The sequence below is a fragment of the Pogoniulus pusillus genome, chromosome 17 (assembly GCF_015220805.1).
Source record: "Pogoniulus pusillus isolate bPogPus1 chromosome 17, bPogPus1.pri, whole genome shotgun sequence".
NCBI classification, from domain to species: domain Eukaryota; kingdom Metazoa; phylum Chordata; class Aves; order Piciformes; family Lybiidae; genus Pogoniulus; species Pogoniulus pusillus.
This window is the reverse complement of record NC_087280.1, coordinates 24,430,165-24,454,489: the sequence shown is the minus strand read 5'-3', so window position 1 is coordinate 24,454,489 and position 24,325 is coordinate 24,430,165. Positions and strand designations below refer to the sequence as shown.

Genomic DNA, 24,325 nt, shown 5'->3' with positions numbered 1-24,325 from the left:
GCTGCCTCTGCTCGCTCCTGCTGCTGCTGCTGCTGCCTCTGCTCACTCCTGCTGCTGCTGGCTGCTGCCTCTGCTCACTCCTGCTGCTGCCTCTGCTCGCTCCTGCTGCTGCCTCTGCTCGCTCCTGCTGCTGCCTCTGCTCGCTCCTGCTGCTGCTGCCTCTGCTCGCTCCTGCTGCTGCCTCTGCTCGCTCCTGCTGCTGCTGCCTCTGCTCGCTCCTGCTGCTGCCTCTGCTCGCTCCTGCTGCTGCTGCCTCTGCTCGCTCCTGCTGCTGCCTCTGCTCGCTCCTTCTGCTGCCTCTGCTCACTCCTGCTGCTGCTGCTGCCTCTGCTCGCTCCTGCTGCTGCCTCTGCTCACTCCTGCTGCTGCTGCTGCCTCTGCTTGCTCCTGCTGCTGCTGCCTCTGCTCGCTCCTGCTGCTGCTGGCTGCTGCCTCTGCTCGCTCCTGCTGCTGCCTCTGCTCACTCCTGCTGCTGCTGCCTCTGCTCGCTGCTGCTGCCTCTGCTCCCTCCTGCTGCTGCCTCTGCTTGCTCCTCCTGCTGCTGCTGCTGCCTCTGCTCGCTCCTGCTGCTGCTGCCTCTGCTCACTCCTGCTGCTGCCACTGCTTGCTCCTGCTGCTGCTACTCGCTCCTGCTGCTGCTGCTTGCTCCTGCTGCTGCCTTTTTCCTGCAGCTCCTTGAGGGAGCTCGCTTCAGCTCCTTGAGGGAACTACCTCATTAAGGTGCTGCAAGTCGGCTTTGATTGCTCAGGAGCAAGCCATTTGCTTTGCAAAACTCTCCAAGCAGTTACTTCTTGTCAAATTGTGCTGCCTGAAGTCCTGTTCTGGAGCACTCTTGGACACAGGAATGACTTGAAATTTGCAGCCAATAAAAGATTTTACAGCAAAGCAGATCAGATCAGCGTTTCCTTGAGTGAGATAATTAATCTTCTCTGCCAGAGATGTCATCAGATTTGGGTGGATTTAAAAACAATAAAACACTTACTGGAGAAAGTAATAAAGCAGGATGCTGCAACTGCATCCCAGGTGCTGGCAGTGCGTGTGAGATGGGTGTGCTCTCCTCAGCACATCTGGAGCTGAGCCTTTGCACTTTGCACTTCCCACAGTATCCAACTACTTTGTGCTGATTGGTTTTGAGCTCTCTCATAAGCTTCGGCAGTGGACTTCCAGCTGAGCTCAGGTGAGTGCAGTGCTGGTGTTCTGCCTTCAGAGAGCAGCCTGTGAGGAGATGTGGCAGCTGTGGCTGCTGTGGGGAGGCACCTTGCATCCAAGCACCTGAAGCAAGCACTGAAACCCTCATGTCTTCCTAGACAGGAATCTGGCACAGTCCTGCTGCTTTTCTGAGGTGTACTTCACTCACTGCTGTGTTACCTCAGAGGGGACAGAGCCTGTCCAGCTCTCACTTCCATGCTGGCAGCTTCCCAGCAACATGCAGACCCCTCTCCCTGTGTAGAGACTTCAGGGAGCATGAAGGGGATTGAGGGATTGAGTCTAGCTTCAGTAAGTCTGTAGATGACACCAAGCTAGCAGCAGGTGTGGAGCTGTTGGAGGGTAGCAGAGCCCTGCAGAGGGACCTGGCCAGGCTGGATGGGTGGGCAGAGGCCAATGGGATAAGATTGAACAAGGCCAAGTGCAGGGTTCTGCACTTTGGCCCCAACAACCCCAAGCAGCACTACAGGCTGGGGCCAGAGTGGCTGAGAGCAGCCAGGCAGAGAGGGAGCTGGGGGTGCTGGGAGAGAGGAGCTGAAGATGAGGCAGCAGTGCCCAGGTGGGCAGCAGAGCCAATGGCATCCTGGGCTGGCTCAGGAGCAGTGTGGGCAGCAGGACAAGGGAGGTTCTTCTGCCCTTGTGCTCAGCACTGCTCAGGCCACCCCTGGAGTGCTGTGTCCAGTTCTGGGCTCCTCAAGTCAAGAGAGATGCTGAGGTGCTGGAAGGTGTTGAGAGAAGGGCAGCAAGAAGGCTGGGGAGGGGCCTGGAGCAGAGCCCTGTGAGGAGAGGCTGAGGGAGCTGGGGGTGTGCAGCCTGCAGCAGAGGAGGCTCCAAGGGGACCTTAGAGCTGCCTGCCAGTGCCTGAAGGGATCTTGCAGGAAGGCAGGGGGTCTGGAGACAGGCCAAGGGGGAATGGTTTGAAGCTGAGGCAGAGAAGGGTTAGACTGGAGCTGAGGAAGAAGTTGTTCAGCAGGAGGGTGGTGAGACTCTGGCCCAGGCTGCCCAGGGAGGCTGTGGCTGCCTCCTGCCTGGGAGTGCTGCAGGCCAGGCTGGATGAGGCCTTGAGCAGCTGAGTGTAGCTGAGAGGTGTCCCTGGGCATGGTGGGGAGGTTGGAGCAGCTGAGCTCTGAGCCCCCTTCCAACTCAGGCCGTTCTGTGACTATTCATTTTGCCTAATTTCTTCTCCTTACTGGTACAAAATGATGTTTACACACCCACACCGAGCTCACCAGCTCCTGCAAAGGATAGTGCTTGATACACTGCTGTTAATTTGCTACCATACTTAATTACACAGTTGAGTCTGTCAACATTAAGTTATGTCTACGTGACAGGCATTGATGTGGCTGTTATGTAATAGAGATGTACTCAAACCACCCTGAGCTGAAGCCCAGGCAGCTGAAGCTGGCAGTGCAGCCACTGCTGCGCCACAGCCGCTGCAGGAGCAGCCAGAGCAGCTCCGGCAGTGCTGCAGTCACCAGCCTGGGCCACACTCTGCTTTCACCCACTGCCATACTGCTGCTAGCCAGGACAGCTCATGGACACCTGGCCCAGGCTGTCTGCCCACACAGCAGTGACCACAGCCCTGAGTCACAGCTCCGGCAGATGAGCACTGCTGGGCTTAGCTGTGGAAGGGTAAAGGCTTCACAGAATGGCTCAGGTTGGAAGGGAGCTCAGAGCTCAGCTGCTGCAATCTCCCCACCGTGCCCAGGGACACCTCTCAGCTACACTCAGCTGCTCAAGGACTCATCCAGCCTGGCCTCAAGACCCCCAGGCAGGAGGCAGCCACAGCCTCCCTGGGCAGCCTGGGCCAGAGTCTCACCACCCTCACACTCAACAACTTCTTCCTCAGCTCCACTCTAACCCTGCTCTGCCTCAGCTCCAAACCATTCCCCCTTGGCCTGTTTCAGACCTCCTCAGCACAAGTGCCTCTGAGGCCTTCCTGCAGGATCCCTTCAGCTCTTGGCAGGCACTCTGAGGTGCCCCTGGAGCCTCCATCTTTCTGTTCTGTGAGAAGTCTCCACCATGGTGATGGGATGGGAGAAAGGGCAGGGTTTGTAACTCAGCTGAGCCAGCTCACAGGTTAAAGCCATGGTGGAGGTGTGCTGGTGCTAAGATGCTGGATCGTGAGCTGTGGCATCAAGACACAACCTTCAGTGCTGCTCCCATGCTGGTGTCAATAACGTCCAGCAGGAAGCAGTGGGAGAAGCAGTGACCATTTGCAGTGCTACTGCTACGTGTGCTGGAGCTGCTCTGTCAGGGGCCTTGCTCCTGGAAGAGAAGAACTGGGAGCAATACCCTGTAGACCAGAGGGTGATCTACTAACAAAGCATCTCTGTGTTGTTCAAACCCAGTAGTAAGTCTGGAATAAATCAGAGAAATCAGAGGAATAAATAAGAGTGGGAAAATGATGACCAGGCCAGCCCCAGGTGTCAGTCCACATCTAACACAAAGAAGTTACTTCTCCTGCAGGATTGTCTTCCTGCAGGGCTACAACAGATCCTTTGCATGGGCAAGGTGCAGAATTCCTCTCTGCCATGGTGCTAGATAAAACTTCCCCATCTCCCAACAGCTCCTGCTGTGAGCTGCTGAGTGTCAAAGAGCTCTCCTTAGATAGGATTACAGCAGGTCCTGAAGAAGGGAGAGGCCTGCAGAAGTATGATAAAAATGGATGAGTTCAGGGGTCCTTGGAGGGCACAGGCCATGCTCAGATGTTCCCAGTCAGGCTCTCCATGCAGAAGCAGTTCCCTAAGCCAACACTCAGGGAGAGACTTAGCACAGGGGCAAGGATTGACATTGAGGGGCTGGAGAAGGTCCAGAGGGCAACCAAGCTGGGGGGTGTGTGTCTGGAGAACAGGGCTGGTGAGGAGCAGCTGAGGGACCTGGGGGTGTTCAGTGTGGAGAAGAGGAAGCTGAGGGCAGAGCCTGTTGCTCTCTGCAGCTCCCTGAGAGGAGGCTGCAGTGAGGTGGGGCTGGGCTCTGCTCCCTGGTAAGGAGTGATAGGATGAGAGGAAAATGCCTCAAGCTGCATCAGGGGAGGCTTAGGTTGAAGATCAGGGAAAATGTCTTTGCTGCAAGAGCAGTCAGGGACTGGAGCAGGCTGCCCAGGGAGGAGGTGGAGTCACCATCCCCGGAGGTGTTCAGGCACCATGTGGCCATGGTTTAATGAGCATGGTGGTGGTGGGTTGATGGTTGGCCTGGATGATCTTAGAGGCCTTTTCCAACCTTAATGATTCTATGATTCTATAATTTCTGCTCTTAATACTCACTGGACCAGCTGATTAAGTGCAAAAAAATGCTGTGTGATTTCCCATTGGCACCACTTGTAGAAAACACTTCAGTGGAGTCAGGGCTGATTCTTCTCCTGAGGAATGAGTTCCTGCTAAGGTCTTGGGAGAAGCTTGAGCAGAATTTCTAATGGGTCAGATCCTGTGGTCCAAGGGGTGACAAAGAACAGTGCTGCACAAGGTCTGCTTGTTCAGCAGAGTGGTTAGCAGATGTGCCAAGAGCTGCCCCAGCAGAGGGGTCCTTGGTGCTTTAAGTGCATAGTGGCAAAGGTGGAAGAAGAGAGGGGAAAGCTGTAGCAGATGCCTGGGCACATTACTGCTTGCAGCACTGTGTGCAGAGAACTGAACAGACACAGTGGTAAACACTGGGGAGTGCCAGCACCTGGGAAGGTACCAGGACTCTGCAGCCTGGAGAAGAGAAGGCTTCCAGGAGACCTTGGAGTAGCCTTTCAGTATCTGAAGGGGGCCTACAGGAGGGCTGAGGAGGGACTATTGACAAGGTCTTGGAATGACAGGACAAGGAGGAATGGGTTTGAACTGGCAGAGGGAAGATTCAAAATGGATGTTAGGAAGAAGTTCTTGGTGGTGAGACACTGGCACAGGTTGCCCAGGGAGGTGTTCAGGACCAAGCTGGATGAAGCCTTAAGCAACCTGTTCTAGTGGGCCTATGGCAAGGGGTTGGAACTGGCTGAGCTTTGAGGTCCCTTCCAACCTAAGCCATTGTATGATTCTGACTTGGCATTCAGCTGAGGGCTAAACCAAGAGACATCATCACCAGCGGAGTTTAGACCCCGTGGAATGAATCCCACCTGCCAGGAGTGCAACAGCTCTGGACAGAGCAGAGCAAGCAGCACTGACCCCCTGTGTGCACAGACAAAAATCTTCCACCTGCAGCTGGGTCCCCTTCCCAGGCTGTCAGCTTCTTGCTTTATGCCCACCAGAGCACCCACACGTTAGCTCTGCAGCACTCTGGTCATGGCCAGGTAATTAAAAGAATGCCTCAGCACCTGGCAGCACCATAAAACTGTCCTTATAAAAGTCTCAGCAGCATTTAATCTTTGATTCATGGCTGTGGTGTTGTGCTTTGCCTGCAGTAAAACAGCCTCCCAGAAGTGAGGCCCCACCACGGAGGGCTAACAAACATTGTCCCTTCAACATGTGTTAGCTCCACTGCTGTTTTGTCCTTCTGCTTTTAGGTCCTTGGTTTTAACAAGCTTTCTGCTGTCAAGAAAGACAAAACCAAACCCCTCTCTCTTCTGCTAGAAGCAGGGAGCTTGAACAGGCCATGTTTAAGCTTCCATCCCTTTTCCATATGTGCAAAGACTGAAAACTCTATTCCCAGGAATATATATTCCATGTTTTAAACTTGCAATGCCCGAAGAACTGCCTTGCATATGACATTTTCTGTCCTGTTAGAGCCTCAGGAACTAGAAGGGAAAACAGAACCCCTGGGGGGTGGTTACAGCCAGTGTGGGAAGCCAAACCACACCAGCACAGGCACAGCTATTAAAGGAAAATCAGAAAGCTGCTGACCTAAGTTGTTCAGATAGAAATGTTCATGTCCCCGGGGCCACACGACTGCCTCACAGACTCCTGGGTTTCAAAAGAGAGGCTCAGTGTGTTCATCTGGGCCTTCACTTGGTTGTATGCTGGGAAACCCAAAGGGACCTGCTTTGGTTTACCAACAGGGAGGCTGCAATGCACTGGAGATTCTGGAGTGACAAAGAGCTGCAGAGCTGGGGGCAGGCAGCCACAGCCACGTGCCAGCAGCACCACTGAGACTGAGCATCATAGAATCAGTCAGGGCTGGAAGGGACCACAGTGATCATCTAGTTCCAACCCCCCTGCCATGGGCAGGGACACTTCATGTGGGCAGTGCCTCACCTGTTGTCTTCCCCTGGAAGGAACTTTTTGCAAGGGCTTGTAGTGAAGAACTTCTTCCTCAGCTCCACTCTAACCCTCTCTGCCTCAGCTTCAAACCATTCCCCCTTGTCCTGTCCCTAGACACCCTCAGGAAAAGTCCCTCTGCAGCCTTCCTGCAGGATCCCTTCCACTCTTGGCAGGCAGCTCTGAGGTCTAACTGCAGCAAGTGAAGAGACCAAATGGATATGCCAAGCCCAAACCAAGTCAGAGGCCACGAGCCACAGAGGACAGTCTGCCCCACTGTGACTTCCATCCCACACCAGCCCAGTGACACAATTCACACAGGAGTCTCAGCAGAAGCAGTCCATGCCTGCCCAAGTGACATAAGCACCAACCCACTGTGCTGATGGGAAAAGCAAAGCCCTCATTCTAGATGGGAAAGGCAAAAATCACCCACTCAGTCTCACCAGGTCCCTTCAGTGGCACCTCTGCTGCTGCTACTTCTGGCCACCAGGTCTTGGAACATTCCCTGTTTTCCTGAGAACAGGAAATGGTGTAGCTCGTGGAAAAAGGAATTCCTAGCCTGAATGGCTGCAAAGAAGAGCTGGCAGACCTGGGCTGGGTGTGCCTGACAACCTTAGGCCAGGCAAACTGACAACACTTCATTGGTTCTGATTGTCCTGGTGATGTTCTGTCGTGCAGCAGCCCACAAGGAATGAAAGGCAATTGCAAGAGCTGGACCAGCTGCCAGGCATGGGGCAGCTGAGCAGGCACCAAGCACTTTGTGTTCCCCAGCAGTTTGGGTTTCGTGTTGGCAAACAGGAGTCTGACACTGGGGGTGTTTTTTAGCACAGGAGGCTGATGACGAGCAAGGGGAGGGGAGGAAGGATTCCTGCCTGACGCCAAAACAGGTGAAAGTTGATCCTGAGGGGAAGAAGCCTAACCCGGCTGTAAGTGCTACCTCGGTGTTAATAAGGGGCGGGGGGCAGCGCGGCAGGCGCCGTTCTAGTGCAGTGCTGCTGGCCAGGGAGGAGCTTCTCGCCCTGCTTCTGCCTCTGACTCAGCCAAGGGTTAGGCCTGCTTTGGTTCTCACTTCAGAGTAGATTAGACCTAACTGTAGACCCAGCTGCTGTCACATTTGCTCCTGGTGAGTAGCACTTTCTTCCCTGCTGACATTATGTGATGGGAGATGTTCCACAGTCCACAGAAGGTGAACCACTGAGCCCCTCTGTAGAGACAGAAAGGATAAGAAAGCATCCACAGCAGAGAACTGCTCTAAGGCTGAGCTAATGAGGTCTGTGCCTCATGCATCTCTTTAATTAGTTGAGCTGTAAGTATTGGGATCAGTTACTGATCTGCTTCTCCCCAGGCTTTCCTTTGGGAAGAGCTCAGGAAGTGTGGAAGGGTTTGGGAGCTGAGCTGGCAAGCCCATGGACTCAAGGCCATGTAGCTGGCAAGGTAGCAGAGGACCATGCAGCCCTCTTCATGCTTAACTCTGAACCAGCAACAGGCAGGGTGAGGAATTCACAATAATTTTATGAAGGTGCTTCTAAAAATCCTTTTGCTGAAGTCTAAGATCTGCTTCAGAAGTGAGCTGGGTTTAGGGCCCAGAACAAATGGCACGGGTGGAAGTTCTGCCAGCATGCCAGCACCCAAACTTGGCAGCAATCCCTGGCAACACAGAGGTGCTGCTCAGGAAACCCTTCCAGGGACTCTCTTCCTGCTTAGCCAAATGTTTAACTGAAAAAACAGAAGTCCTACTGTTCAGCCAGCTGCAGGGCTCCCTGCCCCCCCTCACCTGTTCAGCAGAGCTGGTCACTACCGATGAGCAGCAGTGGCGAGGCAGAATTGAGAGAGGCTGATGGAGAGATGCACTCTGGTGTGTGCCTGCGCCCTGCCATGCCTCCGCCTGCCCTCGGGGCATGCTTTGTGGAGCGGCTGCAGAGCTGTTAGTAAGGCCCAGATTAGAAACTAACTCTCAGCAGCCAGCCCTGTGCTGCTGTGCTGCTCAGGCAGCAGTCAGCTTCTCGACCACACCTGCGGCAAAGCCAGGCCAGCGCCTCCCTTGTGCCCCGAGGGACACTCTCTGCGATCTCCCATCCCATTCGGTGCTTCTGTGCTCCACAGCCTCCCACTTCCAGCCCCTTGCCATAGGCCCACTAGAACAGGTTGCTTAAGGCTTCATCCAGCTTGGTCCTGAACACCTCCAGGGGGGCTGTGGAGCACAGAAGCATCCAATGTGATCGAAGATCCAAGATCCCATTGGGTGCTTCTGTGCTCCACAGCCTCCCTGGGCAACCTGTGCCAGTGTCTCACCACCCTCACTGCAAACTTCTTCCTAACATCCAGTTTCAATCTCCCCTCTGCCACTCCAAACCCGTTCCTCCTTGTCCTGTCATTCCAAGACCTTGTCAATAGTCCCTCCCCAGCCCTCCTGTAGTCTCCTGCAGATCCTGCAAGGCCTCTCCAGGACTCTTTCTTTATGAGCTTGTTACCCTTCTCTGCAATCTCTCCTTTTAAACTATTTTAGAGAGCTACACCACACATTCATTCAGCAGACTAAAGAAGCTGACTGTGACTGAACAGGAAGCCACTCACAAACTGACTGCTGGGGGGAAAAAATCAGGAGCAAATAGCAAAGGAGAGGCTGCAGAGGAAAGGTTGTCCTACACCAGCTGGCAGATGATATAGAAGCAGCTTCTGGCTAAGTGCTTAAAGAGAGGAAAAAATGTTTTCAGGAGCAAGTAGCCTGGATCAAAGATCAATGCACAAGAAACAAATTGCCTCAGAGCATGGCAGCACCATTTAATGGAATAACTTTCCAGGCAGCAAACCTTACTGTGAGGAAAGTGATTGGAGAAGATGAACTTGATCAAACTGCCTTTCAGGCTGCCTCACATGCACTCAGTCTTTGGTCACTTAACCAGAACACAGACTCACAGAATGAGTTCTACACCTTCGGCACCTCTGAGGCAGATCTGCCTGTTGGCTGCAGTGCCACCTGGCAGAGAAATGGGCTGCCAGAGGTGCGCACACACCAGAGGAATGCCCATGGCAGTGCCTCTGGGCCACGCTGGGCATTGACACCAGCCCCTAGGCCTGCCTGCCCGCCGGCTGCTGTGCAAACAGCTCCACTGGCTCCCAACAAAGGATGGAAGAAAACAAACATTAGGGCTCTGACTCACACACCCGTGGCAGATGACTGGAGTGATGCACCCTGAGTCAGCTTTTACCTGCTTCAGCTCCACTTGGCTCACAGCCACAGACCTGTCATCATCAATAGCCCAGGCTAATGCATGCCAGTGTGCCCCAGAGCAACTGAGACAGGCACACAAAGGCTGCTAAATATAGGCAAGGGTCACACACCTGAGTGTGAGTCCTTCATTTCCTCTCTTTTAGAAGAGGGGAGCTGAGTCACCGAGGAGCTGGTAGCTTCCTCAAGGCCAGGAAGAAAAGCTGTGCCACAAGCAGGAGATGAAGCTGTGCTTGCTGACCCAGCACACCTCCTGGAGAAGCTTAGCCAAGAGATGGGAAGCCACAACTCCAGGGCTGAAAGGGTCTGCCGGGCCAGGGAGACACCAAGTCGCACAGTGGGGATAAGGCTGTGGGCTGGAGAGTGCTGCTCCCTGCCAGCAGAGCCAGCTGATGACTGAGCTGTACTCAGGTGAGGAGAGAACCTCCCAGAGCAATGAGCTCCCCTGCGGCTGCAGTGGCCGTTTATTAGCTGAGGAAGAGAAAGCGAGGTGCCTCCGTTTGATGGGGGCTGCTGGAGCGGGGTTCTGAGCTGCAAAACAGGTTGGGAACAGCTGCCAATTGCCAAGCCTCCCCAGGGAGACGAAGGGCAAAGAGAAACAAGGATGTCGCTAGTTCTGAGGTCGCTGGAGCGCTGGCAGGGGGTGTCTGCCCGAGTGATGAACAGCACAACGAGCAAATCCAAACCTGGCCCAACTCGGTGCCACCCTCTCTGCTCCTGCCGCGCTAAATCAGGTGGGGCTGGCTGCGGTACCTCCTGTCCCTCTGCACTGCCGTCCTCTGCTGTGATGTCAGCTCTCAGAGAATGGAAGGCATCTTTAGCTAAGTTCTTCATTTGAGAATCGATGACTTTAGGCTTCGTTTAGCTCCCTTAGAAAGATGCACAGCCCTGCACAGAGGAGGTTAGCAGGATCGACAGGGCTTTGCTGAGGCACGGGGGGCAGTCTGTGCAGAGCTCCTCTGACTTCACCAGCACTGCCTGCTGGCTCCAAGCTGCCATCTGCGTTCGGCTTTAGAAGGGCTCCTCAGCTCTAGGACGCACTGTGAAAGCCCATGACTAAGTCATTATGATGCATAATTCCCTGGCATTCCAAGCATCTGGTCCCAAAGTGATACAAAAGCAAGTCTGCTAAGGATGAATGGGCACTCTGGGCTGTTATTGTGACATCCCCTGGGCGGCTGCTCTGGGGTTTGCTCCCTCTTGCTACCCATGGCCATTAGAATGCTTCACAGATTAAATGCACTCACCCCCACTGCTGCCTACTGAGAAACTCCCAGGGTCCCACTCCTGCTGCTCTGCGAGGGCAGTGGGCTCAGCCCCTGGGAGCCGGGGCAGGAAACTCCCCCTGGCCTTAATGGGCAAACCCCCCAGCACAAGACAACCTCTGCTCCTGACTTGTGCAGCAGCACAAACCAGCAAATGCTTTGCACCGAGATGATCTGAGAGTTTGCTTTGCTGAAAGGCAGCATTTTAGGGCCTGAGCAGGCACTGGCATTAGCTCATTATTAACACACTCACAGGGTCAGTTCCCTAGATCACAAAATGGCTCAGGTTGGAAGGGAGCTCAGAGCCCCAACCTCCCCACCATGCCCAGGGACACCTCTCAGCTACACTCAGCTGCTCAAGGCCTCATCCAGCCTGGCCTGCAGCACCCCTGGGCAGCCTGGGCCAGAGTCTCACCACCCTCCTACTGAAGAACTTCTTCCTCAGCTCCAGTCTAACCCTGCTGTGCCTCAGCCTCAAACCATTCCCCCTTGGCCTGTCTCTAAATACCCTCATGAGAAGTCCCTCTGCAGCCTTCCTGCAGGATCCCCTCAGGCACTGGAAGGGAGGAACTGAGAGGCTCTGTGCAGGGCCATGGAATGATGTGCAAATGCAGTTCAGAGCACAGACCAACCTAAACTTCTATGATTGAAAAACGAGCTCAAAAGCAAATTTCTTTCTGCTTTGCTTACAGAATGGTGACATTTGGATAACTGGTCACGGGGGCATCTGCTTCCTTCTCACTCATTTCATGGGACATCATTTCACTTAAAAAGATTGAGGGCACATTATTACATGCTCAGACAGCACAGCAAGGGCTGTGGCATAAATACCTGGGGAGACAGATTAGTTAGCTATTTCTGCTCACTGCCTTCTCCCGGGAGCAGAGGAATGCCACCTCAGCATGCCTCTGTGGAGGATCAGAAAGTCATCATAAACAGGAGGATAAAAATACACCATCAGACTTACAGCTCATTTCTTGCTGTAATTTGCAGCAATTTACACTTAATCATTGTGAGGTTGAAATTACTGCAGAGACAGCCAGCAGCCCTGTCTGCTGGAACGGTGCAAATCAGGAGGAGAAATGCAGGCTGGATGAGGACATGACTGCTGGGTGTGGGGGACACACAAAGCTTTGGTTATCACATTGAGGGATGAGCTCTTGACTGCTGATTTGATCAGTACTGACAAGCAGGCTTCTTTGGGAGCAAGAAGGAAAGGCAGCACTGGGGCTGGCTTCAGCAGACACTGGCTGCTGGTGTCTGCGAGACCTTGCAAGCTTCTACCAAGACTTCACTTGGTCATGCTCCGTTGTCTGGGAAGCTTAGGCAGCCTTGTTCCTATGGCTCACTGCTGACAACTATGCCCTCTTTGTGCAAGTTCTCCTCATCCTGGCTAACCATTTGGAAAGGCTTCTGGGAACATGGAACATGTGTCTGCACACAAGCATCACCCTAAGCATGTTTGGCTGCCCTCTCGACTCACATGATCAGAGATGCTGGGATCCAGAAGCAGCCAAGTTAGCAGAGGAAGTGACAAGGCAGCAGCTGGACTCTGAGTAACACAGCCAAACCTGGCACCTATTTCACTGGAGTGCCAGAGAGGAGTCATAAGGGCAGCAGAAGAATTCTTCTCACATCTGAGCAATGGAGACCTCACAGAGTGGGCTCCATCCTCCCAGCCTTTGCTACAAGCTGTTTCAGGAGCAGGAGTGAGTGGAGGCCACATTGCTCAACCCTCAGCTATTGTGGAATGCACCACAGCTCAGCAGCAAGCTGCAGCAGCTGCTTTGCTTTGCTTTAGTTTATGTTGGGCACCACTTTGGCTTCCCAGCTGGCCCAGAAGATGTAAAACCAAGACCAGCTTCATCCTCCTATGCCTCCTGGAGCTTGTGTTGTGTGCATCTCCGAGACACAGAGATTCACACAGAATGTTTCAAGTGCCACAGAATCTGAGTACCAAGCTCCTGCTATTTCATCTCCATCCTAGAAACATCAGGAGATAGGCTGAGGTATTTTAGGGTGAACTGCTCCCTGCACTTTCAAGCTTTGCACAGGAGACTTCGGTGCTCCCCAGCGGACAGAATTCTTTGGGTCACACAATATCGCTTCGCAATTTAGACCACAGCCGCAATTCTATGGCAGTTTATCTCTGCTGCATGCAGAGCTCACGGCACAGAAGGGCTGAGCTGCGCTGCAGGCAGCGCCGGCTGCAGCTAGGTGGCAGCACTGCACCGGGCAAGCAGCCTGCGCTCCGCACTCAGCAGCCTGCGCTCCGCACCCAGCAGCCTGCGCTCCGCACCCAGCAGCCTGCGCTCCGCACCCAGCAGCCTGCGCTCTGCACCGAGCAGCCTGAGCTCCGCACCCAGCAGCCTGCGCTCCGCACCCAGCAGCCTGAGCTCCGCACCCAGCAGCCTGCGCTCTGCACCGAGCAGCCTGAGCTCCGCACCCAGCAGCCTGAGCTCCGCACCCAGCAGCCTGCGCTCCGCACCGAGCAGCCTGCGCTCGGTACTCAGCAGTACAGCCCACAGCCAGGACAAGCAGCCTGCAGGTTCCACTTCACAGGCAGACTGGAGGCAAGCAGAAGGCAGCAAAGCCTCTTGAAGGCTTCTCTCAGGGCCACGCAGGACAGCTGGAAAGCTACATGTGAACAGAGCTGTTCTTTTGCAATGAAATCCAATACCACCCAAAAATCACCCTGGTTTAGGCATCAAAAAGGTACGAAAGCCATAAAAGATGTTGCCATGATGTTCTCAAGGCCTCACAGACCGTTTGTCCTGACACAGCTCACAGTTCCCACATTCACCTGGAGCTGGAACAGATGCAGCAGGGACTGCTCACTGAAGCCTCTGTCATTCCAGCTCAGTTTTGTCTCCACCATGCTGAGATGGCATCAGCTCTCCCCAGTCAGCTTTATGAGGATCTGTCAACTCAGGCCCCATCAGTTCTGGGAAAGAAGCCTCTATGAAATACTTTTCATAGAATAGTCTGGGTTGGAAGGGACCTCCAAAGCTCATCCAGTCCTACCCCTTCTGCAGTCAGCAGGGACATCCTCCATTGGATCAGGATGTCCAACGCTTGCAGCCCTCTGCTACGCACTCCTGAAAAGCAAATGTGTCAAAGGACCTGGGGCAGGCTCAGCAGCTACATCCTGAGCTCTGCTCGCCAGTGTCACAGCTGCTGCTAGAGATGTCTGCTCAGAGCCGCCAGCCTTCACTGAGCGCTTGGCTTCACCTCTGCGCGATGGAGACATTGAAGGTGGCAGCATCTGCACCACAGCTGCCAAGTATGAACACCGATTTCCTTCAACTATGGGCAGGCATTCACAGCATGATTTCATCACCCTCCTCAGAGCCCTCAACGCTCCACTAATGTAGAAGTATCTGCTCCTGCCTGTGCCCTGCTGCTGTTGATGAAGAAAGCAAAACTTGTCTGCTCAGCTATTGTTCACTGCTCTATATTCAGCCCTTATTGTATTCACAACGAAAAAACCTTTCCATTAATCACTGATTAGGAGGCTCAGGACTGATCTGTAGCTTTGCAGGCTGTGCTATACAGAAAACAGATCCTTGTGGTTTTCCCTCTCTCAGCTGTTTGCAGCAAGCATCTCACCGGAGGGAGCTGTCTGGGTAGAGCAAAGGCTTCCCTGCCCCAGAAACTTCTGCCCAGCTTTAGCTGAGTTGGGAAGAGTTAAAGGTTGTGGCAGCTTTGCTTGGTTGCTTTGTTTGCATTCCTCATAACGCGCTGGCAGCTTGCAGAAATCACTGACTGGAGCAGAGGCAGAGCCTGCCTGAGAGCTCTGCCAAAGCAGCAGCTGCAGGTATTGGAGAGAGGACACCTCTCAGCTTTCCAGAGCAGCTTTGCTAGGAACCCGTGTGTATGGAGGAGGGGAGCGCTGGCTTCCCACCCCACAGCTGGCTTCCCACCCCAGCCCACTCCCAGTTCTAGCATCACATCCTTCCCTGGGGGTGGCATCTCACATGAGGGTTTTGCCAGCTCACACTGACCCCTAAAGCCACTGACTAGCAAAGGTGGGCACGACACCTAGCCATCTCTTTCTCTGCTTCCTAGAGAAAGAGGGAAACCCTTTCCTGACTCCCTGAAGTGCTCGGTGGCTGTGCTGCTGCTGGCTCCAGGCTGCAAAGCCTGCCATGCACTGGCTGCTGTGTGTGGTTCTGGGCCAGCCTCACCACACAGAACAAAGAATCCGAGGAGGAACTGGAAACTGCCCTCGTCTGCCCGAGGGGTTTCTGCAAAACCATGACATCAGAGCAGCAGCACACACACTGCGGGGGCTGCCTGGGGTTAGCAGCATGCTGACACCACGGCTGTATGATGGGCTGGCTCGGCTTTGTGCCAGCGCCAGTGTGAGACCCCAGTCCTGTGCTGGCCACCAGCCACTAGGGCTTTGCTCATCTTCCATAGACCTGAGCATCAGGGAGTCCAGAGGGCTGAAAGCAGGCTCACTGCCATCCCTGGAGCAGAGAAGGGCTGTTGGTGTGTGGGGCTGTGATGCCTTTTGCTTTTAGAGAAGGAAGAGACATGAAGGAGAGGTGGGTAAAAAGTAGAGGGGTGGAGAAAGAGGTTTCCAAACCCTCAGCTGCTTGCTGCCTTTGCAGTGGTGTGAGGCTCTCTACAGGCACCTCCTGAAGGGATCCTGCAGGAAGGCTGCAGAGAGATTTCTCATGAGGGTGTCTAGAGACAGGCCAAGGGGGAATGGTTTCAAGGTGAGGCAGAGCAGGGTTAGACTGGGGATGAGGAAGTTCTTCAGTAGGAGGGTAGTGAGACTCTGGTACAGGCTGCCCAGGAAGGCTGTAGGGATGTTGCAGGCCAGGCTGGATGAGGCCTTGAGCAGCTGAGTCTGTCTGAGAGGTGTCCCTGGGCATGGTGGGGAGGTCAGAGCAGATGAGCTCTGAGCCATTCTATGAGTCTACCATCCTGAAGTTGCCTCAGGAAAGAGAGGTTATTAAGGGAAGAGTGGGCTGCACCCTCCTGTTCCCCCAAAATAACTGCCTGCCTGCCAGCCCGAACCTGAGTGCAGCTGCTGCAGGTATCACAATGCTTCTGGCACCTGTCCTGACAGGCGCAGGTAGTGTCACCTATCTCTAGCCTGGGCCCATATTTCCCACCCCTGCTCTCACAGGCTGCCTGCAGCAGCATTGCCTCTCACATTAACAATGTATTTTACAGCAGAACTCCCTGGGGGAAAGGAGAACTTTGAAGGTACACACACAGAAGGACCTTGAAGAGGCCTCTCCCAGAGAGACTGTGGCAGTCTGGAATAGGGATAATGCTGTAAAGTTGGCTTTCCCCTTTTCCATCCATCCTGTTCACTGCTGTGTTCCCAGGATTTGCAGCTGCGCAAAGCTCCCTGAGTGCTGAGGACAGTGTACTCATCCTTCCACCCTGCTGGAAACATCTTCCAGTTTCAAGAGATGCCTTTTTTTCAGAGGAGAGCTCATGAGCTTCCTCCTGATCTCCAGGATGATGTAAAGAGCTGAAGAACAAGCAACCTTCCACCAGAAAACTCACTCCATCCACAAAACCTGCTCCCTGAGCATCCCTTTAGCCCATGCTCCATGCAGCATTTTGCACGCTGTGCATGGGCCATGCCCAGAATGGGAGGCACTGAGGCAGTGTGAATGTACTTTGACAAGAGAAAGCTGGGTTTGGCCAGAGAGACCCAGAGAGCACTCACTGATCAACAGGAGCCAGCAGTGTGTCCTTGTGGCCAAGAAGGCCATGGGCATCCTGGGGTGGATTAGCAGAGCTCTGGTGAGTAGCTCAGAGAGGTTCTCCTGCCCCCCTGCTCTGCTCTGCCCTGGTGAGGCCACAACTGGAATACTGTGTCCAGTTCTGGGCCCCTCGGTTCAAGAAGGACCTCAGGGAACTGCTTGGGAGAGCCCAGCCCAGAGCCCCCAAGCTGCTGCAGGCAGTGAGCATCTCCTGGGAGGCCAGGCTGAGGGAGCTGGGGCTGGCAGCTGCCAGCAGAGCAGCCTGAGGGCTGCCCTCGGTGCTGCTGATAAAGATGTGCAGAGCAGTGCGGGGAGGACAGGGACAGGCTCTGCCCAGGGGTGGCCAAGGGCAGCACAAGGGGCACTGGGTGCCAGCTGGAGCAGAGCAGATGCCACAGGAACAGGAGGGAACACTTTGTCACTGTGAGTGTGACAGAGCCCTGGAGCAGGCTGCCCAGAGAGGTTGTGGAGTCTCCTTCTCTGGAGACCTTCAAACCCTCCTGGATGTGTTCCTGTGAGACCTGCCCTGGGTCAGGGTGCTCCTGCTCTGGCAGGGGGGTTGGACTGGATGAGCTCTGGAGGTCCCTTCCAACCCCTAGCGTCCCGTGGCTGTTCAACGGGCTGTGAACCGGCAGTATCCCTTAACCCGCAGTGCAGCACTGGCAGGGCAGAGACTCGAGCAGGAGGAAGGGGCTGGTGCTAGGGGCTGCTTGCTCCTCCAGGTATGTTTTGCAGAAGCAAAACGCCAGCCCTTTGCTAGCATAACCCATTCCTGGCTCTTTGGAAGGCAAATGCCAAGCCCCTTCCAGTGGCAGCAAAAGTCCCTAGGAAATGCCAGTTTGCCCTGCTGGTTTCGGCTGAGAGCAGCAACAAATCACTGGAGGAGAGACATTTGCTCCCCTCGAGCAGACACCTTCTTTCGTTTCCGCTGTGCAGATTCCACAGCCCCCACACAGCCATTAAGTCACTCGGGTTTTACAGGAACTCGTGTGGTCAGAGCAAGAAACTCCCATGCCGAGGCGGCGGTACAAAGCGCGCAGCATGTCCTGCGCCGCGCACTGCCCGGCCCGGCCCGCGCCCGCCGCTGCTCCCCGCGCCCTGCTCCATGGACACCGCCGACTTCTACTACGTCTACTACCTGGCCCAGGACTACCTGCACTATGTGCTGCGGCAGCCGCCGCTGCCGCCAGCCCGGACCAGGGTTGCCCAGGTGCTACGCCGCATCGCTTCCTCTCTGCAAGACCAAACGGAGGAGGCTGTGCGGCCGCTGCTGGACAGCATCGACGTCTCCTCGGTCGCTGCTGCCAAGAGGATTTTCAACGGTGTCATGGAGGAGAAATTCGCTGATGGAAATACTAACTGGGGACGAATCATGACCATATTTACCTTTGGAGGGCTCCTCACTAAGAAGCTTCAGGAGCACGGAGTTCAGCTGACCGGGGAGGAGAGAGAGCAGATCTCTTACTTCATCACCGAGTACATAATAAACAACAAAGGCGAGTGGATAGATGCCAACGGCGGCTGGGTAAGCGCCTCCTCTCCCTCCATCTCCTCATCAGGAGATGTTGTTTAATTAAGATAAATCGCTGTCACAGACACTGCCCAAAGCGTTTTAAGGGCTCCTTTTGGTGGTTAACATTTGATGTCTGCAATGTCTCCTTCAGACTTACAGTGAAGAAGTTTTGCAGTTTTGCTTCTGCTTTAAACAGAACCATGCCAAAAGAAAACCTTCTTTTCACACAGGCACTCTCTGTACCAGGTTCAAACCTTACCCTCAGCCTGGGACCACAGGATCATTTGATTCTTCATGATGAGAGGGCCCTTAGGAAACCTTTGGTCCAGCCTCCTGCTCAGAGCAGGTTAAACTATTCTTGCCATGAAATTTCCCACTATTAAATGAAACAGTATCCTAAAGTTAGTGCAGCAAGTTTGCAGCTGCAGAGGAGGTAGTCCAAAGGTACTTTCTCTCTTCTTGCTTTTCTTTTCTTCTGTTCCTTCTTCTTCTACACCTGCATCTACAACTGGGCAGTACCTTGCTTCAGGCTGTAGTTTAGTGCTCCTGCTAGCTGGCTTCTGGGACATTCAAGGTCTTTTGCAGCTTTGGGGAGGCCGTGGTGGGCTTGGGGAAAAGCTGGTGGGTTTGGGTAGAAGATATGAATGACAGGGGGAAAAGATGGGGATGAAGCAGAAGACGAGAGCACACAAGGCTGTGCTTGTGGATTAGAAGGGTGACAGAGCCTTGAAGAGGCTGCCCAGGGAGGTGGTGGAGTCCCCATCCCTGGAGGTGTTTGAGAAGTGTGTGTACTGAAGTTCAAAGTAAGGTTATGGTAGAGAGGTGGGATCCTCACAGCTGCTCAGTCCTTTTGCTGTGGATCACAACATAGCCATTATTTCACAGTATCACAGTATCACAGTATCACCAAGGTTGGAAGAGACCTTACTTACACAAATTTATAGCTGAGTGCATCAGTTACTTCTTTTCTGTGTGGACTCAGTCTGAGGTAGCTGAGGTGATGCAAAGCTCAACAGGAGCCTGCAGCGTGAGTGCAGCCCAGACACAACCCTGTGCTGAGCTGCAGCAAGAGCAGTGTGGGCACAGGGCAGGGGAGGGGATTCTGCCCCTTGGCTCTGCTCTCCTCAGACCCCACCTGCAGTCCTGGGTGCAGTTCTGGAGCCCCCAGCACAAGCAGCACATGGAAGTGTTGGAGCCAGTCCAGAGGAGGCCACCAAGATGCTGAGAGGGCTGCAGCAGCTCTGCTGTGAGCACAGGCTGAGAGAGTTGGGGCTGTGCAGCCTGGAGAAGAGAAGGCTTGGAGGAGACCTTGGAGTGGCCTTGCAGTGTCTGAAGGGGGCTACAGGAGGGCTGGGGAGGGACTACTGACAAGGTCTGGTAATGAGAGGACGAGGAGGAATGGGTTTGAAGTGGCAGAGAGGAGATTGAAAGTGGATGTTAGGAAGAAGCTGTTTGCAGTGAGGGTGGTGAGACACTGGCACAGGTGGCCCAGGGAGGTTATGGATGCTCTCTCCCTGGAGGTGTTCAAGGCCAGGTTGGATGAGGCCTTGAGCAACCTGTTCTGGTCTAGCCTTGGGCTCTGTGGTAAAGGGTTGGACTTGATGATCTGTGAGGTCTCTTCCAACCTTGGTGATACTGTGATACTGTGATACTGTGTGGGGTGTCCCTGCCTATGGCAGGGAATTGGAACTGGCTGAGCTTTGAGGTCCCTTCCAACCTAAACCATTCTGTGATTCTCTGAACTTCCATCTCTCTGTGATCAGTGCTGAGGAAAGCATCTGTCAGTATTTGATTGTTTTGCCAAGCCCTGCTGTCAGCGAGGGGAGATCCCTTCTGCTTTGCAGAGTTTCACCAAGCCAGCGGTTTGCAGCTAGGGGAAGCTGAGAGCCAGTGACATCAGTGGTCGTTATTTCCCTGGTGCTTTTCTCCTGTGCCTAGATGGAAAGGTCACTTTCTCTTTCCAGCCCTCACTTGTCCCGTTGCTCTTACGTTTCCTGTTACTTTTTTCCTCTTAATTTCATTTCTAATACCTTGGGTTTCTGTTTTCTGGCGCTGTTTTTCCCCCCTGGCTGGTAACAGTAACAAAAGGTGATGATGAGTCAGGGAGCCTTGCTGCATCAGGTGGATTGCAAAGGCTTCTCTCTCCATCCCTTTCAAATAGACTCCATTTAACTGCAGAGAAGCATCAGCTGCTGGCAACATTCTGTCCTGGTGTGTGGCTCAGCATAGGAGAACGAAGAGGCTTAAAGATCTTTCTGTTACTACATCCTAGCACTTGTACCTTCTCGTGGATGTGAGCTCAGACACCACAGCTGCCCTTCCTTAGCTGTGTACACAGAAGGGCACAGTCCTGACTTGCAGATGAAACAAACTTCCAGCGAGGTGCAGCTATTTTCAGCTACTGATTTTAAAGCCCTCTTCATCTTCTGGAGGCAGAGCTCTGGAACCTGTCTCTCTGAGCGCATGGTAGCACTTGGTTAACTCTGCTGCCAGCAGAGCCTGGAACGTTTTTGCCACAGCTGCCTCTAACTGTGCCTGTTCTTTCCCACAGGAAAATGGCTTCCTGACAAAGTTTGAGAGAAGATCCCCACTGTCCCTCTCCAAAGTCACAGCCATGTTCCTGGCTCTTTTTGCCCTGTTCAGAAAGTACTACTGAAACAAGTGGACCTGCCAGTCACGCCTAACCTCGACGTGGCCACGAGCTTCATGGCTAAGCTTTCCTCCAAGCAATACTGAAGAGAAAGTTCTTTTCTGCAGAGGGGTTAATTTATTGGTATTTATTTTTGCTAAATGCAGTGCTCCACGTGCCATCCTAATTGCCAAACCTGAAGGTGAGGTCCCTCCCAAGAGGAATCAACACAGCATCACCCAGCAATTCAAGTCACCCTTTCCAGGCAGGACTGCCTGGAGGCCGTTCTCCACCTCCAGGCAGCTGCTGGAATCTCTGCTGTGCCTCCCGGAAAGGACTTTGTTCTACTCAAATACAATCCCATGGGTTAAGGAATGAGTTTTTATGTCATTTGTTTTGAAAATGAAATCTTACTGTAATGCATTTTATTGCAACATTTGTATAAGCCAAAAAGGGAAGGTGTGTGTGGGAGAGGGGGGTCTGGAGAAAAAGGAAATGCCAGTTCAGGTGTAGAAGTGGGCAGGGGCTCCTGTCACAGTCTGAGCAGCTGTTAGGGGAAGGGCAATCTGTGGAAGCTGGCAGCTTATAAACGTGCACTCACCTACTGCTGGTGCAATGGGCTGCAGGAAGGGAAGTGTGGCCAGCAGGCCTAGGGAGTCTCTCTTCTCCTTCTGCTTTGCCCTGGTGACACCACACCTGCAGTACTGTGTCCAGTTCAAGAGAGACAGCTTGCTGCTGGAGAGTCCAATGGAGGCTATGAGGACGACTGGGGGACTGGAACATCTCTGCTGTGAAGAGAGGCTGAGAGCCCTGGAGCTGTTCAGTCTGGAGAGGAGAAGGCTGAGAGAGGACCTATCAATGTCTATCAACAGCTGAGGAGTTGGTGTCAGGATGAAGGTGCCAGGCTCTCCTCAGCGGTGCCCAGCGACAGGACAAGGAGCAATGGGTACAAGCTGGAACCCAGGAGATGCCATCTCCATAGGAGGAGACACTTGTGTATGGTGAGGGTGCAGAGCCCTGCAGCAGGCTGCCCAGAGAGACTGTGGAGTCTCCTTCTCTGGAGCCTTTCCAAACCCACCTGGACGTGTTCCTGTGTGACCTGCCCTGGGTGACCCTGCCCTGGCAGTGGGGGTGGACTCAATGGTCTCTGGAGGTCCCTTCCAACCCCTACCATTCTGTGCTTGTGTGTTTCTTTGTTGTAGTTTCCAGTTGTGAATGCCCTTGCACATCTGTGTAAAGCAGCCATCTGCCTGAACTCTTTTCCAAGCCAGATGTTTTAAACCAGGCAAGTGCCAAGTCTTTTTCAAGTGAGAGGTCTGTGTAAATACACTAACAGTCTGGGCAAATCCATTAAAGTATGGGTTGTAAAGGCTTCTGCTTGGTCTCATTTCTCTCAGGAAAAACCAAAGCCTGGCTGATGGGGAAAGATCTGAGCAGGGCAACTCCTAGCAAAGCTACCACAGTGCTTCTGGAGAATGCAAACATGGGCTTGACCTGAGGCCCACGCATGACAAGACCTCATTTTCCTGTAGCATTTCTCAAGCATCTCTGGTAGCCTGTCCAAGAAACAGACAGCCTGTGGCAAAACAAATGAAGTGGATCAGCTCTGCTGACAGGCGTCAGGGTCTGGGGACACACAGCAAAACTCAGCAGCTTCCTCAGCAGGACTGAACAGACTGCCAGGCTTCGGGGGCAGCACAAGCCGAATCCCAGCTGTTGTGCATGTTAGACAGCAGCTCTTCAGGGACTCATTCCAGAAGGGCTTTCTTTAGCTGCAGAGACTCCCCTACAGCAGGGAACTAGGGCTGGCTCCAAACACTTTCATTCTTTTGCAGCCATGCTGGGAGATGAACCAAAGGGAGGCAGAAGTCGCCTGTGGCACACAGCAGTATTTTTCTCAGAGACAAATCCTCCAGACAAGCAAAGCTTTGTGAGAAAGGGAGAGCGAAGCAGCCTGCTTCTGATAATGGGTTTCCCATCTTTCACCCTTCTGGTAAGGGGTTCTCCACCTTTCACAGTGATGTAATACAGCAATTTACTGGGATGAGCTCCCCAGGGACATGGTAGAGTCCCCATTGCTGGAGGTCTTTCAAGATTTGCCTGAGCTGTGCTGGGTAGTCTCACCTAGATTCCTGTGAAAGGTTCCCATGCAAGGTTTCACCTAAGTTCCCTTTCCTATGGGAGTCTGGAGTGGCAATCTTTCAGCCCTTTCCCTTCCAACCTGAGCTGTTCTAGAGTCTGTGTTCTCCCCCTTCCCCTCTTTCCCCACTGAACACATGCAGGACAATCTCACACGCCTGGCAGGCTGCTGAGACACGCTGCTGAGGACAAGACATCTGCATGCCTCGGGCAGGGGACAGTGTCCTGCAAGTGCCCACCTCCAGAGCTGCTGAGGAAGCCCCTGTGAGAGGTGACATTTAAAACCAGGGCTGAACATACAGTTATTAGCTTGTAGTCCAAAGCTCTGGGACAGGAACTGCAATTCTTACTCAGTTCTTTTTGTGAGCACAGTCTGCAGTGGCTAACACCAGCCTATTAATACCACAGTCACTTCCTTTTCCACTAATCTGGTAACCTATTTTACACTGGGGACGACCAATTTTACATGAAACATGACAGCCTAACCCACCCCTTCACAATCTACCACTTGCCTTCAGGGTAAGGCCTGGCTTTAACAGTAACAGGCCAGTGGGCTCCAGGTTATCTTCACCAGGACACAACCTCTAAGAGCAGGAAAAGCAGTGGTGAGATGTACCACGAAGTCATCTATCAGTGCCAGTGTGTGCCAGGCCTTGGGCAACTGCTGCTGGAAGGATCCTTACAGCTGCCAGGCAATGCACAGGACAACACAGAACCACACTACACTGTGTGATGATGCTTCTAGAGCAAAAGGGGTCAGAGAGCTGCAGACTGCATCCAGTTCTGGGCTCCTCCATTGCAGGGAGATGCTGAGGTGCTGAAAGGTGCCCAGAGAAGGGCAGCAAGGCTGGGGAGGGGCCTGGAGCACAGCCCTGTGAGGAGAGGCTGAGGGAGCTGGGGGTGTGCAGCCTGCAGCAGAGGAGGCTCAGGGCAGAGCTGATTGCTGTCTGCAGCTGCCTGCAGGGAGGCTGTAGCCAGGTGGGGTTGGGCTCTGCTGCCAGGCAGCCAGCAACAGAAGAAGGGGACATAGTCTCAAGCTGTGCCAGGGCAGGTCTAGGCTGGATGTTGTTAGGAAGTTGTTGTCAGAGAGAGTGATTGGCATTGGAATGGGCTGCCCAGGGAGGTGGTGGAGTGGCTGTGTCTGGAGGTGTTGCAGCCAAGCCTGGCTGGGGCACTTAGTGCCATGGTCTGGTTGGTTGGCCAGGGCTGGGTGCTAGGTTGGGCTGGCTGAGCCTGGAGCTCTTTTCCAGCCCGATTCTGTGATTCATCAATGTGCTCAGCAGCCAAACTGTGGTGCCATCAGAGGCCACGTTGAATCGGTCTGTGACGGTAACTCTTCTCCCGCAGACGCATCCCTCTCTGCACTTAAAAGGCAGGCTGGGTCAGAGTGCCGCAGCGAAGCCCCCGGTGTGTCCCCCGGCCTCGGCGGGGGCAGCCTGCT

At 53.9% G+C, this 24,325-nt stretch overlaps 1 protein-coding gene across 1 annotated transcript; it reads left to right on the top strand.

Moving 5' to 3' along the window:
* Window positions 1-17,708: 17,708 nt before the first annotated feature.
* Window positions 17,709-20,920, top strand: BCL2A1 (BCL2 related protein A1). The gene is made up of 2 exons (XM_064157127.1): window positions 17,709-18,128; window positions 20,668-20,920. Exons 1-2 carry the CDS (start codon window positions 17,709-17,711, stop codon window positions 20,770-20,772), a joined length of 525 nt encoding a protein of 174 aa, XP_064013197.1. The 3' UTR covers window positions 20,773-20,920.
* The last annotated feature ends 3,405 nt before the right edge of the window (window positions 20,921-24,325 follow it).